The sequence below is a fragment of the Gobio gobio genome, assembly GCF_949357685.1.
Source record: "Gobio gobio genome assembly, chromosome: 25".
Lineage (NCBI taxonomy): Eukaryota > Metazoa > Chordata > Actinopteri > Cypriniformes > Gobionidae > Gobio > Gobio gobio.
The window spans coordinates 16,508,053-16,525,565 of NC_137121.1; the positions used below are offsets into that span (position 1 = coordinate 16,508,053).

A 17,513-nucleotide genomic window follows, 5' to 3' on the forward strand; every position below is an offset into this window, starting at 1 on the left:
AATTTTTTTTATTGTCAATTTTAAAAACTGTTGTGCTGCTTAATATTTTTGTTGATAATTTAATTTTTCAGGATTCTTTGATAAATTGGAAAGTTCAAAATGCTGAAAAATGACATGAAATTTCAGAATTTATTATCAGTTTTGAAAATCATCGCTGCTTTAATATATATATTTTTGACCTGTTTAGAGGCGTTACAATTGATACTAAACGTGTACCTTAAGCTAAGAACGAAATGAAATGTATCAAATGTTAGATAGCAAATTAAAATATCAGTGAAATGCACTATAGGGGGACCCCACGTTGTAAATTTAAGCATTTTTGTCACTTCCAGTGGCATTTGCCCTGATCCATGGTTCATCCAATCCTGTTGTCATTCAACTGCAATTAAACTTGCCGTTTCCTAACTAAGGGAGGTTGAGCCCTTGAGCGAGACATGTACCCTCAAGTTGTTTGATGGGAACTGTCCATGTACTATACTGTAGGTGTGCTATAAATCAATCTGGATTAAAAACGTCAACCAAATGGTAAAGGACACATTTTGCCCTGCGTTGGCTTGCTTTTAATCCTGTGCGGTGTGAGAGGATTGACATCTGTTGTGGGCAGAAAGAGTGGCCAGCATCTTGACTTGGCATCTTAATAAAGCCTTGGGTAGCTGCAGACCCCATACTGCGCTCCGTATTGAGAGTTAAACACTGAGCTTACCGAGCTTAGCCTTCATGAAGCTGAACTCAGAGCTTGAAATAACAACAGAAGAAGTTACTTGCTTATATTTGTCTCTTTTGCTGTGCATATCAGAGCTGGTTTTGCTTGTTCATGTCGATTGAATTCACCCTTTTTTTTTTCATCCTGAACATGCACAATCATATTTATCTTTAGTAAGCACTAGGGTTGTGATACAAATATACTTGTCAAGACAAAATACCATTCTGTATGGTTCAATGGTATTTTGGCACGCAGTTCCCCTGCTGCATACCACTCATAGGGACCTGCCTATTCCTGACCAGTCTTATCTCGAATTACTTCCTCTTGGAATAGTGGAAAAGTACCGTCCCCATCTTGTCATGCTTTGTAAATCAAAGTTTTGTCAAGTAGGGTTTTCAGATGGATTCAGATTTACTTGTTACATCAGAAATGAGACTGTTGAGATCCACTAATAGTGAAAACATCTCTGCAGATTCGTTACATCTCTCAAACTCAAGGGTTGCCAGGAGAGCAGCTTCTGAATGTGGGGACGAAGACAGCCCGATTCTTCTGCAAGGAGTCCGATTCACCGTACGCCACCTGGAGATTGAAGGCAAGGGTCCATTTCCCATCCTCTTAACCAGATATTGCTGCCATAAATAGCATAGCTCTCTGGATTGAGTTACTGCATGCTCCACGTAATGTTTTGATGTGAATTTCTTATGTAATGACTTCAAATGCGCTTCCTCTTTCTGCAGACGACTGAAGAACATGAGACCGAAACAGGACTGAAGTCCAAGGAGGCGAGGAAGTACATTTTTAGCTGTCTGGATGACATTGGACATGTAAGACCTCAATCCTCTTTAGCTTTTAAAAATTATGGAGCTTTTTGCTTGCATATGCTTGTCATAAATCAAAAAAAGAGTTGAGAACTTGTTGCTATTAACAATAATTATCACTATGATTAATACCGTTTGTAATGATAATTATGATCAATAATACCAACAATAATTATAGTTCTAGTAGTTATATAAAATAATAATGTAGTTAATATATAATTATATAATATGTATACAATTATAATGTATATAATGATAATGATAATTTAAAACATATTAGATTTGTTAAGAATAATAATGACAGTTATTAATCACATAACAATAATAACAAAATCGATGTGGTAGTAGTAGTAATAATAATTTTAAAAATAAATAACTGCATTTATTTTTTTTTATTTTTTTTTCTATGCATTTATCAGGTGAATCTAATGCTCAACATGGAGGGCTGTGACCAGTTGGCGGAGAAAGCCGACAGGAGAGAATTTGTGGACCTGCTGAAGATGATGCTGATGATTGATGCCGATCAGAGAATCGCCCCTTCAGATGCACTTACTCACCCTTTTGTCACTATGCAGCACCTGATGGATTTCCCCCATTGCAACCAGTATGTCCAGATTTCACTGCCAATGCCAATTTCATTGACTGTTGTCTATTTTGTGTGGTCACTCTCGAGAAATCGGTTGCCTGTCTCCAACAGTGTCCAGTCTTGTTTCCACATCATGGATGTGTGTCACTCAAGAAGCATTTACGATACTCTCAACCGCAACAAAGCACCCCCACTCATGAAGCCTGTGACGCTTCCAAGTGCTCCAAATATCACTGTCGCCTTCAACAAAATGCCATCTGTCCACTCTCAGGTAAAACGGCACGCTCTGAAAAGTCTCAGGCTTTAAGTGCAAGCAAGAAGATGACAGATTGTTCCTGAGACTGATCTATTTACCTTTCCATTTAGACTCTGCCGCCTTCTGCTCCACCTGTGGTGCACCCTGGAATTCCCATCCAGACAGGAAGCGCCCAGTTTGGGTGTAACGATTCCTTTCAGCAGGCGCTCATTCTATGCCCTCCTGCTCTTCAAGGTACTGGATTTCATATTATAGTGACATGCGCATAATAATGTGAATTAGGAATGCACGATTTAGGTCAACAAAACATTTAGAAAATATATATAATGTCTAGGTTTGAAGTGCTTTACTGTAGGGCAAAAATGTCTATAATTATGTATCAATATGACTATAAAATGATGAATTATAATTGTACTCTAATTGTACTACTACTGAATTGAAATATTAAGCAAAATAAGAAATTACCATTATTTAGTTATAAGAAATATTTCACTGTAAAATAAATATAATTTAATAATAATAAATACATTTTACAGTACAACTATAAAAATGATAATTTGTATCACCTGAATGTATTTTAGATTTTCTATCTCATGTCATGTTGAAATATTTTATACAATAATTTGAATTTTATGGATTGTGATATTGACCTTGTGTTTGCTAAAAAACGTATTAAACAAGCAAACAAAAATTAAATTTCTTATATTTATGGCTGTCTTAATTTTTTCATTTTAAAATCATCAGGATTTTATTTTGGCAGAAACCACATGGAGACGTTAATTTGGTTGTTTGACTCTACAGGAATCCCTTCAAACCCAAATCAGCCAGCAGGATATTCGGTTAGAATGGAGAACACTCTTCCTCTGGTGACCCAAGCCCCAGCTATCCAGCCCTTACCCATGAGACCAGGAGTTATAGCACAAGTAAATTCCAATTTCACAAGATGATGTGGAAAAATAATGGAAAACAGCCAAAGGGTTGTTATCCATCTTGATGCACCAGTTTCGATATTAAACTCGAAGCCAGATACATTACAAAGGTTCAGCATTGTCCTTTTTTGACCTTTCAGCAGCCGTGGTCCAACAGAACTCCACAGATCCTGGTGCCAGCTTGGCAGCAGGTCCCACCACCTGCTACGAGCTTGGCATCCGATACAGGCGTTGGACCACAGAGGCGAGGAGACTGGGGGTAAGAAGATCAAGAAGGAGCCGCGCCTCGAATATCATGCGCTGACATGACCTCTTGAGCATTTCAGTGACCGTTGTTTTCTTTGTTAAAGGAAAGTGCGGCCACACAGCAGCCATTACAGTTCGGTGATGCCCCAGGCTATTGTTCCCAACCAAATGGCTGTGTCAGCCCATCAGCCTATAAACATTGGCATCGCTCATGTGGTCTGGCCTCAGCCTGCATCTAACAAGAGGAACAAACCCAGCCAGAACAGGTGAGCAACAGCCTACAGTCATTGGCATTGGCTATTCAAACCTTATGATAGTTGTCTTGTTAGAGACTGCTAATTCGGTTTTGATTCAATGGATCCTTTTTACAGACTGTGAAGCACTTCCGCAGCTCTTAACACACACACACACACACACACACACACACACACACACACACACACACACACACACACACACACACACACACACACACACACACACACACACACGTATATATAAATATACATCACTATTAGTAATAATTAGTAATATTAAAGGGTTAGTTCACCCAAAAATGAAAATTAGCCCATGTTTTACTCACCCTCAAGTCATCCTAGGTGTATATGACATTCTTCTTTCAGACGAATAAAATGTGTTATATTAAAAGTCTGGCTAATCCAAGCATTTTAATGGCATTGACTTGATGGGTCGTTTTTGAAGTCCATAGAAGTGCATATATCCATCATAAAAGTGCTCTTCATGGCTCCAGTGGGTTAATAAAGGCCTTCTGAAGCGAACCATTCTACTTAAAACTTTATAGACTAAAATAGCTAAGTTCTGGCGGATTGCCATTTGCATCGATTTACGACGAAAGAGTAACCCTTGACCCTTGAACCCTTAAAACATGCGTCTTGACGAACGCAGAAGCAGAGGATAGAGCAAAACAAAACGTAGCGTTACTCTTTTAGCGCAAGTCGACTCGCACACTATTTTAGTCTATAAAGTTTTAAATATGCATATTTTTCTTACACAAACGTGCCACTTCGCTTCAGAAGGCCTTTATTAACCCCCCCCCCCCCCCCCGGAGCAGTTTTGTGATGGATATATTCACTTTTGTGATGGATATATGCACTTTTATGGAATTCAAAAACTACCCATCAAGTCAATGCCATTATAATGCTTGAATTAGCCAGGACTTTTTTAATATAACTCTAATTGTATTCGTCTGAAAGAAGAATGTCATATACACCTAGGATGAGGGTATACATTAAGGGTGAGTAAATCATGGGCTAATTTTTTGGGTTAAATAACCCTTTAATATGGTGACGTCCGCTTCTGAGAACCCTAGAAAGGTCAAAAGGATCCATAACGTTTAGATAAAAGGCAGAGCGGAGATGGATATATTAATTCTTGCTGCTTTTTTAGGAGTATGAATGTTTCACACTTCACGGACACACAGCCCTCAGTGTGTCCGTCACCAAAGATGGCGAACAGGTTGGCGAGTGTGGAGCAACAGCAGAGTTCTCCTGATAGAGAGGTGCAGGCCCAAGTGAAGCAGGAACCTGAGCAGGTGGAGGAAGAGGGCTGCTGTAAGGCATCAGTGGCCAATCAGCAGCGAGAGTCTATCATTATTAGAGAGTCGCCCAGTCCAGTGGTTAGCGTCATTAGCATAAGCAGCGGCACGGATGAAGAGGACCAAGCACAAAGGTGCTCTCTTAACAAGTGAGTTTAACCCTCAATATGCACTCATGTTTCAAATCAACGTACAGTTTGGGGTTGATACATTTTTTTTTTTTTATATTTGAAAGTCTCTAACTGCATTTAAAGGGAAATGGAAGTGTTTTGTAACATTATAAATGTATTTTCTGTCATGTTTGATAAATGTTATGCATCCATGCTAAATAAAACTATTACATTCTTTCCAACAAAAAAGTATTCAGGCAGAGGTGGTGTGACTTATTTTACTTTCAAATAGATTAACCAATCATTTGTCATTTGCATATAGAACTTTTTAAGGTGCATTAGCAAATACACCTTCTTTAATTCAGTGTCAGTGAGATAGATGGTAGATTTCAGGGAAATAAAAGTCTACTAGAAAATGCGGTCAGTTGTGGACAAACATGCATGTAATTCTGTTTAGCTTGCTTACACATGGCTCTTGTAACTAAATTGAGTGGCATGTGGTCTATGACAGGTGTAAGGGCAGTCCAGAGTGTGAAGCATGCACAGGCTCTCTGAACATGGGGAGAGTGTGTTCCCTCAGCAGTCCTGATAGCAGTCTCAGCACCAGCTCCTCAGCCTCGGCACAATCCAGCCCCTCGCCATGCAAAAGACCCAGCAGGTATGGCATTTTATATTCAACACCAGTAGAACTGTGAGGTAAGGTTGAGTCTGCATGTATTTTGATGTTTTTTCCCTCCTGTGCCTTACTGCAGTATATCAGAAGATGACGGCCATGAAAGTGGGTGTGAAACCGTAGACGGCTCGCCCCCTTCAGACTCCTCCCTAGGGCCCCACGACAGCCCCTTCCCCGAAAGACATTTCCTGACCAATCAGAACCAGAACCAGGAACCCCAGGCCAGGCGTGGACACCCCAACACAAGGCTGAATAAACCTCCGGTGAGGACCGTGGTGGTGCCGCCCATGAGAGTGCTGAACAATAACCATCATCCCAACAGTGAGCACCACATAGGTATGTATGGACTAGCCTTATGTTTGTTAGTGCCTATGTTTTCTTGAAATAACGTTTCGGGTTTCATACATACTGTCGATTATTACAGAAAATCATTTCAACTTGTCCTTCAGATTGTAAAAACCAACAAAAAATGGAACCGTTACTATGGAAGTCTATGAGGCAATTAATTAATTTGAGCTGAAGCGTCATATAAATCAAATCTTTCTATGCTACTAAAATATGTCATTCCTGTCAGCAGAGTTTGCTTCATGTAAACAATACAATAGCTAAACAAAATGGCTACACTACCATACAAAAATGTATTATTTTTTTATGTTTTTGAAAAAAGTCTCATGCTTACCAAAGGCTGCATTTTTCTGATCATACAATAAAAACAGTAATACTGTGAATTATTATTATTATTATTACAATTTAAAAACATGCACAATATTTTCTGTTTGAATATATTTTAAAATGTAATTTATTCCTGTGATGCAAAGTCTTCAGTGTCACATGATCCTTCAGAAATCATTCTAATATGCTGATTGAAAACAGTTGTGCAACTTCATATTTTTGTGTAAATCATGATTCTTTTTTTCCAGTTGGATTCTTAGATGAATTGAAAGTTCAAAAGAGCAGCATTTATTTGAAATGTATATATTTTTATAGCATTATAAATGTCCTGTCTATGGTCACTTTTGGTCAATTTAATGCGTTCTGAATAAAAGTAAATACAAATTTAAAAAGTAAAAAGAGAACATTCAACGATAGTGTATCTCATCTCCCTCTGTATTATTTGTTTGTGTATTGTGCGAAAGTTTACATTGCATGACATGAGATTATAACTGGAGGATTATAACTGCACAAACAAGCACTTTCTTACCCTTTTTTTGTTATAAAACCGGTTTAAATGTCATTATGCATCCTAGTGCAACTTGGATCCTAGTGCAATGCTATGCTAAATAGACTTCTGTTGTAAGTGCATTACAACAAAAAAAGTTTTTTACTATATTAAGGATGGTCAAAATAATTTTCTGTGCCATAAAGAGCTCAACTTCTGTCAGACCTGTAATGTTTTTTTTGTCTTGTTTAACCGTTTCCTCAAGTGCTATTCGCATCCCCTTTACATCCAGAGCTCAGATTTTACATAAATGCGTAGTAAATGTATATAAACTGACTTGCTTCATGTCGTACCGTTGAACAGTTGCTGTTTTCTGAAAAAGTTTTTTGTGTTGTATACAGACTGGTTTCTCTGAACGGACTTTTTTCTTTCAGTCTAAAATTGGGCTATTATTACAAAGTTCCTTCTGCACAACCAGTTTTTTAGTGTGGTCACAGCAAATGTCTACTTTACAGGTCATAGGAGAGAAACAGGAAGTTGTCACAGAGGCTATCGCAGGTGATTATGGGTATAACGTGCACTGCGACCCTGTGTCTTGTGCGCGACATCCCAGTGTTGAGTGAGACCCTTTCGGTTTGAGCTTCCTCTCCCATACCTGTGATCTTTTTTCACTCCTGTATTCATTTTTTTACTCTGCGTGTTGACTGCCCTAAATTGATTTACTTTATTTTTTGGAAAATATTTTCCCGGCTCCCCCTTTCGTATCAAAGCATATCTGTCCTGCTTCCTACATGGAGCCAATGCTTTGTTTTTTGACGCATGCTATGAAAGAAATATTGCTGGAGCGGTAAACTCTTTCAGAGGCTTCTCATGGCACGTTACCCAGGCAACATGAACATGTTTGTTTTGGGGTGTCCATGGAAAGTTTGAGGAGAGTTTATGTTTTAGATACATTGCTATCTAAGTTTGTTTATAAGTTGGTAGGCCCTCAGTTTTTATGTTTTTCACTTTCATGTGAACAGGACGTCAGTGAATACTGGCAGCCGATTCAGTTCGTGCAAGTTCTTGTGCCAAACTGCAAACGTTAATTTATATCAGCTGAAGTTTTGCATTTAAGTTTAATTATCCTTCTTTCCTCCTATCCCTTTTGTCTATTGATCACTCATTTTTTTGGGTCTTTTCTGCTTTCTGTAGTCTTCGAATCCTCCTGCCAGCCCAGAGGTCGCTGCGGCCCAGGACGACTGAGCCACCTTTCCACGCCCACGCTGTCCCGTCAGCAGAAACTGAACTCTTCATTCCAGCCACAGCCGCCAGGCTTTGGCCAGGTCTGTCGGTTTTAACTCTCTCTGACTTCTCTCGGTAATACTGTGCAAATTGAAAACTCAGAAAAACACTCTGTAGTTCATAATAAATTAATCATACTACTAAAATAAACAGTGAATGCTGATGTTGAAGGAATTCCAAAACAACTTTTAAGACCCAAAACAGTACATGGATTCAAATGTTTTGTTAGTTAAAGGGATAGTTCACCCAAAAATGAAAATAATCCCATGATATACTCACCCTCAAGCCATCCTAGGTGTATATGACAGACTAACACAATTGGAGTTATAATAAAAAATACCATGGCTTTATAATGGCAGTGAATGGGGCGCTGTATTTGTAAGCTGAAAAAAGTGGTCAGGTCAGAGGTCACTTTCACCGTAACTCGATGTGTATGGCTGTTTTTTTTTTTTTTTTTACACAAACCCATCGCATTGCATCAGAAGGCCTTTATTAACCCCCTGGAGCCGTATGGATTACTTTATATGATGGATGGATGCACTTATTTGGGCTTCCACCCCTTTTTTTTTTTCTTCTCGATAATCCGTTAGATTTGGATGTGTCACAAAACAAAACGAAAGATCTGTCTCTACTCTCAAATTGGGCAGTTCATGAGGTCTTTAAGTTGATATTTAAAATGTTGGAAGAAAATTGACATGTTTTTTTTTTCATTTTTTATCCCCACTAAGGTCCAGCATTACGGCTCTTGCCACAAGGAGTGGAACGGCAACTACCGGCAGCCGCGACGACCGCAAGCCTTCATCCCACCCATGGTGCACGGCCACACCTTCCCGCTTCCCCACGGCAGCCCCACACACTCGGCTGGCCACCCACCACCTCCCGCCCTCCTCTCCTATCCACCTTCCGCGCCCGTGGCCCACCTCTTGCCTTCGCCATGCCCACCGCCGGGCCCTCGGCCCGTCTTGCAGCCCGCCTACAGTCTGGTGCACCACCAGGGCATCAGCGTGGGCATCAACCACAGGCTGCTGCCCTCCCCCACCCTGCTCCCGCAGGGACAGTTCAAAGCCCTCTTTCCCCCGCACTCCTATGTGGCGTCGCCCGTCTACGCAGGCTTCCCCCTCAGCCCCAGCAAACTCAGTCAGTACCCATACATCTGACCTGGAGCCCGCGGCAGCCGCGCGCACGCAGCCGGCACTGAACCGCGACATCTTTCTTTTCATTTCCTTTTCTTATAAAGTTTGACTGATGATGATGCAAATCGAGCTTTACAGATATCATGGAGAATAAAACAAACAAATGGATGCGTGAGCAAACGAGTGAGTGGATTGAACACAAAAACTCACTTTTAATGTGTTTTTGCACATTTGATACAACAAAACCCCTAGTCGTGAGGCCCTCGGCAGAGGGCCGCAGCAGTTCCCCTATGCTATTTTTCGATATTGCCTTCTGACGTGTGTAGTAGACACAGTGACTCGTTCAAGCCATCCCTGTCTCCAGTGTGCGTGCGAGTCCCCCTTGTGGCGACCCGATGTTAACTGTCCGTATTTTTCCGTAGTAGCCCCATGATCCTCAGTGTTAAGTCTCTCTTTTAGACCGGTGTTGAAAAGGTTCTGTCATGCTGCATGTCTCTGCATGGGCAAAAACCAATGTTGGACTTCAAAACGGGAAGGGAGGGAGGGAGGGGGGGTTGGGGCTGCAAACCGTCGCTTTTCACCCTCTGTGTATAGACTTGCTGCATTGAATCCTTGGGGTTCAATAAACAGTGCCTTAAAATACATGTTGTTGCAAGTTACCCCGAGTCCTACGTGCAGTCATGCGTGTACCGGACTGCAGCACTTGAAACATTTTCAATCGTTATTTGTGATTTTTATATTAGGGCTGTTTCATAGATCTTTTTGTTTTTTTCGTGCTTTGTGCATTTGCGTATTCGTTGGCTTACATAATCTCTACTTCGGTGTCATTTATCATTATTTAATTCATCTCTTAGGCTCTCGACAGGAGTTTTTGTTTCAGAAAGCGGCTTGGGGGTCGATCCAAACACGCCCTAATGGGACAATAAAATCTCACCCGATTGGCTGTTTACGCCTGCCGAGTGCATGATGAGGCTCATGATTTGACCTTTTGTACAGGCGAAATGTGTTGTTCAACGCCTTAGATGATTTGCGAAACAGTCCTGTGCGTGTGGTATTTACAGGTGGATGTATTAACGCTGAGTGGTAGCAGAGTTCGAGTTTTCGAGTATAACGTGCTTCGCCGTAGCAGAGGCCGATGAACTATGTATAGAAACGTTTGAGTACTTTCATATTTGATAATCTGTTTCTACTCTAATAGTATTTACACTGTTTAATGAAACTGCAATACAATCCATAGTTTTCGGGGTGTGTTTTTTTCCGTTTTCTTTCCATCAGTTCTATGTTAATTTTAGAGTTAGAAGTGTTATCGGTGTTGGACTTGTATCAGCAGATAGCTCTTTGATGATATTGTATGGTTTCATGTTTGCTTTGTGCAGAATTAATTCAGTATTGAGTATCCAACTGTAAAGTCTATCATTGCTGGAGTATTCAGTGCTTTATAAGACGAGAGTTGATCGTGTGCAATTTTCTTCATAGATGCATGTGAAAAGATTGGATTTTGTATTCCCTCGCTCACCATTTAATTGCTTTTTTTGACGCTGGCTGTTTATTTCATACATTCCGTCAGGGAGAAATAGCTTTTTTCTGTGTGAATTTCTTGTCTTTTCTTTTTTTGTTTTAGATTTGAGTTTATTCATTAGGTGCATTCATTATTATGCTTTCGCTACACCAAAGACAGTAATTCATTTCTTAAGCAGAGTAGCTACTGTTTTAGCGTAGACCTCGAGCGTAGTGTAGTTGAGGCCGTATTTAACAGAAAAATCTATGTAAAAATGTTGAGGTTGATGTTTAGCTTTTTCGGGCAAGTTATGACTTTGTTTCATTTATTCTTGAATGTATCATAGATAAGCTGCTATATACTGATTGCCACTTCATAATAGCTGTGAAATTAGATGATTAACTTTGTTCTTAGCCTTCTTATTTTTATATATGTCTAATTACCTTGAAATAGAAGTGAGATGATGATGATGATTTTTTGTTTGTTTGTTTGTTTGTTTGTTTGTTTTTGGGTTTTACCGTACTGATTGGCATCGGAAGCGTTTTAATGCCTCTCTCTGTTTTGCTCTTTTTTTGAAGTGTCATTGTAACTACTGTATTGCAAGTAATGGAGATTTTTTTGGGGGTTTTGTGTGCGTGGGTTTTGTATTCTTTTACGTTTCGTTTGCATCAGTGTTTTATCTGTTGTTATCTTGGGGCTAATCTTACGTATTAGATGCATATTGGTGTATATCTATCTTAGTACGTATATTTGCATTATGTTAAAGCATAGCTTGCAGGATAGATTTAACTTTTTTTTGTTGTAAGTATCTATATAAATTCTCTATTCAGTGACCCACACATCTCACCATTTCAGAATATTAATTTCAGCACTTGACACGTTTGATAAGCTAGACTAAATTTAGGTTTGGACAAAAGAAATCGCATTTGGGCGTCTCGGTGCTTAGATTTTTTTTATTTAATTTTCCCCCTTATTATTGTAATTTTACATTTGAAATGCACACGAAAAAAGTTGTATCAAGTATATTCATGTATTAAGAAATGAAGAAAAAAAACGATACAGAATGCACGTTTTGCTTATGTTTTAAGGCGGACTGTTCGCTAGCTATGAAAACCAGGAGCACCCGTTCTCATGTTGTGGCCGATTATATATGGGCGTGTTCATTCTCGCACCAGCCCCTGCTCTTAAAAGCGAGCGACACTGCGTTAGTGCCTTTGAAATGTGCTTCAGACCTTTATATCCCCTTTACAAACACTGCCTGCCAGCCTCTTCCTCGCTTTCATGCTTGACCGAGGAATGAAAGCGTAACTGCAGTGTTTGATAGTCGTAACTGAAGTGCTCTGCTTAAAAGTAGATCGTAATCCACGGTAGACTTCCTGTTGGATGTTGATAACCTGATAACCAATAGCGAGTGTAACTTGGTACTCATGCAATGCAGTAATCACCTGTAAGGTGAAAAATGGATGTTTGTTTCTCAAAATGGTGGAAAGAATCCAATCATGCTTGATTCATTTATATTTTTATGACCAACAACAACAACAACAAAAAAACAATAATGAAATGATATCAGGGATTGTTGTTATTATTATTATTATGCTGACTAAACACCCAAGACACGGTTTTCTTGTATTTGGGAAGCTTTACATGATACACTGTGAATGTAAACCACCATTTGTAAAGTCGAATGAACATTGCCCTTTGTTTCACAGGACGTTATCAGAGTTTATTGCTTTAGCATAGCCGACTTCATGGAGATAGTCCAAAATGTGATGTGGTTCCTCGCATTATGACCCTATATTTTATATTTAGCATGTAGCACTAGAGATGAGTACTGAATTGCTACTCATGCGCACATTATATCAATTCTTTTCATTAATTCACTGCAAGTAAACATTTCGGAAATGTTTTCCTTCTGACAAGGTCTACCAAACCCAACCTAATAAGAGGACGGAGGGATCTGCAAACGAAACTAAAGTTGAAATGTCTTTGAAACTCCCAAACCAAACAGTTTTTTTTGTTTTCTTTGATTCATGTTTTTTCTTTTAGAACTTCTTGTACAGTTAATTCAGGGTCCTTGTATTTGTCATATGTGCTACTGTGTAACACTTGCCGTAAGATTTGGGTTGGATTGCTTTAGATCTATTTTTAACTCTTCTGCAGATTATATTTTAGTAAAAGTTAAATCTCACTGCAAGTTATCGGATAATATTTAGACTTAAGAGCAAACAGACTTGATTTACTAAATCTGAACTGTTACTGTTTTCATATTTGTACTTTTTTTGTGGCTTTCTGATTTCTGTTTGCTTTTGATTTCTATGCTACATTAGTTTGCCATGTAGCCACTGCACTGTGCAATATTCACTATATGAGGACTGGGAACCTTTTTTTTTTTTCCTTTTTATTTTGGATGTAATGTCTCTTACAGTTTGCGGTCGTATTTCTCTCTAGTTCTCAGTGATTTATATGTGACCAAGCCTTATGTACTTTGTCACAGAAAGCGGGTTTTCCTGGTGACTATTGGTGAGTGTCAAATTAAAGAAATTATGGTGTATTGTCAAAATTCACTTTGAATTAAAATATATATTGCTGCGGGCACACAATGTTTGTTTGTCTTTATTTAAAGAAATCTTTCAGACAACTGAGAACATGAAGAATATGGAATGTTCCAGCTTGATGGAGGTTCTTTTGTAGAAACATTCATTTAAAATGTCTCATCACAAATAAGATTATTTTCTACAGATTATATTATATTTTTTGTCTAATTACATCAGATATCTGTTTTAAATCTGTTATTTATAATAAAGGGCCTGGTAAGATTATAATTTTGTTTATAAAATAATTTAATTTAATGTTATTTAATTGAATTATGGGCCTGGTATAAGAATTATATATTAATATATTATATTATTAACAAAAATATAATTTTGTACCAGGCCCATAATGTTATATTATATACAAAAATATAATCTTGTACCAGGCCCTATATTATATAAATTATATTATATTTATATTGTATACAAAAATATAAACTTGTACCAGGCCCATAATTTTATATTCTATTAATTATAAACAAAAATATAATTTTGTACCAGGCCATTATTATAAAAAAATATATATAATTTTGTACCAGGCCCATAATTTTATTTTCCATTAATTATAAACAAAAATATTTCCCGTACCAGGCCCTATATTATATATAAACAAAAATATAATGTACCAGGACCTATATTATATTATAAATGATATTATCTTATATTTATATTATATACAAAAATACAATTTTGTACCAGGCCCATAGTTTCATATTACATTAATTATAAACAAAAAGATAATCGTGTACCAGGCCCTATATTATATTATAAATTATATTATCTTATATTTATATTATATACAAAAATATAATTTGTACCAGGCCCATAATTGTATATTATATTAATTATAAACAAAAATATAATCTTGTACCAGGCCCTATATTATATGATAAATTATGTGATATTTATATTATATACAAAAATATAATATTGTACCAGGCCCATCATTTTATATTATATTAATTATAAAAATATATAGGCTATAATCTTTTATCTTGTACCAGGCCCAAAAGAAAACCGCTTAAATTGAAAATGACGAAATTGCGCCATCATGCGGAGGGAATATTTTTTTTTATGACGTTAGATATTGGTGCTTCCGGTTGTTATGTAACAGTCACTTACCTTATAACAAGTAGGCTACACAAGGACATTTATTTGTGCTAAAAATGTATTCTACTTTTTAAACGTAGGCTACGCGTATTTCAATACCCGGTTATTCCCTTACACTGTCCACTTTTTAGTTGAGAAACAAATGTGGGCTATATTTTAACGGTACCATGTAACTTAACAAATTGTTAAAAACTAGGTATTTTAAGTATCACATTGAATTCACTCATAAACTCCTTGTGGCAAAATAAACTTTGAAACGGAAAACCCAAGTTAGCTACTCTATAGGTAGCCTAAATAGCAATATGATAACAGATTACATTATTATTCTTTAGGTTACATTGTGCTATTTATGAACCGCTTAAAGGCAGTATAAAAAGTCTGATAATATGGAATGACCCATAATAACAGGCAGCATGATGTCGATGGACAGAGGCAGGTTGTATTGATGGGCATGAGCCATCCTCATGTATCCCAGCAGAGGTCGTCTTCCTCTCGTACATCAGTCCTCATAACGCGCCTCATCACCAGTTTGCCTGCATACGCTCGCTTGGAGACGTGGTATTTTTTCCCAATCAAAAGCAGCCGATTTTCCGTCGCAGCATCATTGATATAATAGCGGGATTATATGACTGACGCTGCTGGATTCCTATGCCGAATATGCGTTTCACGAAGCGCGTTAGAGAACCTGCTCTAATAACGCGCGCGTGATTGATGTGATGGTCACGGATGCTTTTGAATGCGCTTTGCAGACGCATCGCCTTAAAGTTTCAATGCTGACATAGAGCAGAAAAACAGTGGAGAGAAGACCTCAGTCTAAGGAACTGGAAAGGATAGATCAAATGTCTTTTTCGGGACCTTTCGGCCTATTGCTGTATTTATCTCTAGCCCGATGGCCCCAAGAAATGCGCGTAACGATTTCTACATTTTGGGCTCCAATAGCGGGAATGGCAACGCTGGAACCCAAGGCATGTCGGAATGGATAGGCTTGTCCTTGTGCCGAAAATATGTTGACCTGGACGGAGTGTGGACCAAGTGTCTGATATCTGTTGGAATTACATTGCTCCTGGTTCCGTCCATATTTGCCATAGACGGTGAGATATATTTTGGGTTATTTTGTGGGCAACCTGTTTGAGTGCCCAGCTTCAAAACATTTTTTATGTTTAATTTGAATGTTCTGAAACTGCACATTTGAATTTCGAATAATTTCAAATGAATTATATTGTTTGGAGGTTATAATAGTGAAACGCAATGCGGAATAAAACTGTCCCTTTTATGAAAACGTTATCAGATTAAAAGACACCCCATATGCTTGTTTAGATCTTCACTTGTTTAGTCTGAGATATGTTTGGTTTCCTGTGGCCGTTTGCAAACAAAGCATCCGAAACAAACAGACACAGCAGAACCTCTCAGACAAAAACATGATGCAGGTAGCTCTACATCACTCTCGAGCACTTGTGTATAAACAGCATGTGACGTCTGACCAGGGCAGTCGGTGCTGCAGTGCTGGCCGCTTTGTGGTCGCTCCTCAGACATTTTTATTCATTTTTAGTTCTTGGTGATTTGGCGCACTCGCAAACATCGCGCGTGATTGATTGTGGATGAAGTGGCTGAGGTGAAGGAATTTGGGAATTGGGATTCATCTCGAATCTTACAAAAAAGATTCAAAGGATAGTTGACCCAAAAATGAAAATTCTGTCATTAATTACACCCCCTCACGTCGTTCCAAACCCATAAGACCTTCGTTCATCTTCGGTACACAAATGAAGATATTTTTGATGAAATCCGAGAGCTCTTCCATAGACAGCTATTTAATTAACACTTTCAAGGCCCAGAAAGGTATCGTTAAAATAGTTAATGTGCTTCCAGTGACTCAACCTTAATGTTATGAGCGACGAGAATACTTTTTGTGCGTAAAAACAAACAAAAATAACGACTTCGACAATTTCTAGCCTGTGCCAGTCTCATACCCCGTGGCTTTCTATGGCAGCCGATGCTGTTCACGTGAGACGGATTTTTGTTTGTTTTTACGCAAAAAAAAGTATTTTCATCGCTTCATAAAATTAACGTTGAACCACCTGTCACATGGACTATTTTAACAATGTCTTTACTACCTTTCTGGGCCTTGAAAGTGTTAATTAAATAGCTGTCTATGGAGGGGTCAGAGAGCTCTCGGATTTCATCAAAAATATCTTCATGTTCCGAAGATGAACGAAGGTCTTACGGGTTTGGAACGACATGAGGGGGAGTAATTAATGACAGAATTTTCATTTTTGGGTCAACTATCTATCCCTTTAATTCATCTAGTCGTTCATACAACCAATTTTCTAAAATTTCAAGAGCGAGATGGTTGATAAGATCGTTCACAAACATGATTTTGTGCAATTTTCATTCAGAAATGTTTTGTTTATTCAGTTCATTGACAAACGAGGTGTTTTGTTCCCTTAATAATTAGTTCACAAACTAGATGTTTCAGTGAAGAGGCTTAGGCCTATTTATTCAGTAGCCAATGAAACGCACCTTAACAGCCCGCACTCGAATTCTATTGGTTCCTGCTATCCACCTTATATTTCAGGTAAGTGTGGGCACGCCATTTGTAATTTGAATGTGTCTGGCACAGTGTCATTCGCTTACGGTTGTTTTTAGCTTGTTCATGCTGCTTGGTATTGTAAACGGGTGTTTCTTACCATATTGTTTTAATGTATGTCTTAATTATAAACACACTGGTTTATAGCACTGTTTTACTTTGATATATTCTTCTTGTTATTTCCCTATAGTGGCTAATAGATCAGAAGTCTCACACATTTACAGAAAACACATTACTTCTGCGTTGAAAAATAAGGTAAACAGTCACATGCTTTAAAG

General features: G+C 38.3%; 2 protein-coding genes across 2 annotated transcripts in view; both read left to right on the forward strand.

The window, feature by feature from the left end:
• The window catches only part of hipk3a (homeodomain interacting protein kinase 3a), a gene marked incomplete at its 5' end in the record, with an annotated part of 42,960 nt that extends 29,417 nt beyond the window's left edge, over nucleotides 1-13,543 (forward strand). The window contains 13 exon segments of the mRNA XM_079809381.1: nucleotides 1,176-1,295; nucleotides 1,441-1,527; nucleotides 1,941-2,125; nucleotides 2,219-2,378; nucleotides 2,474-2,597; nucleotides 3,165-3,286; nucleotides 3,433-3,551; nucleotides 3,643-3,804; nucleotides 4,946-5,242; nucleotides 5,715-5,861; nucleotides 5,956-6,212; nucleotides 8,230-8,360; nucleotides 9,048-13,543. Of these exon segments, the coding sequence (XP_079665507.1) occupies nucleotides 1,176-1,295; nucleotides 1,441-1,527; nucleotides 1,941-2,125; nucleotides 2,219-2,378; nucleotides 2,474-2,597; nucleotides 3,165-3,286; nucleotides 3,433-3,551; nucleotides 3,643-3,804; nucleotides 4,946-5,242; nucleotides 5,715-5,861; nucleotides 5,956-6,212; nucleotides 8,230-8,360; nucleotides 9,048-9,476 (2,340 nt within the window). The 3' untranslated portion in view covers nucleotides 9,477-13,543.
• Nucleotides 13,544-15,540: 1,997 nt separating this feature from the next.
• kiaa1549la (KIAA1549-like a) overlaps nucleotides 15,541-17,513 on the forward strand; it is a gene marked incomplete at its 5' end in the record, with an annotated part of 75,795 nt that continues 73,822 nt past the window's right edge. Inside the window, one exon of the mRNA XM_079808997.1 lies at nucleotides 15,541-15,742. Within this exon, the coding sequence (XP_079665123.1) occupies nucleotides 15,541-15,742 (202 nt within the window). The remainder of the gene's footprint in view (nucleotides 15,743-17,513) is intronic.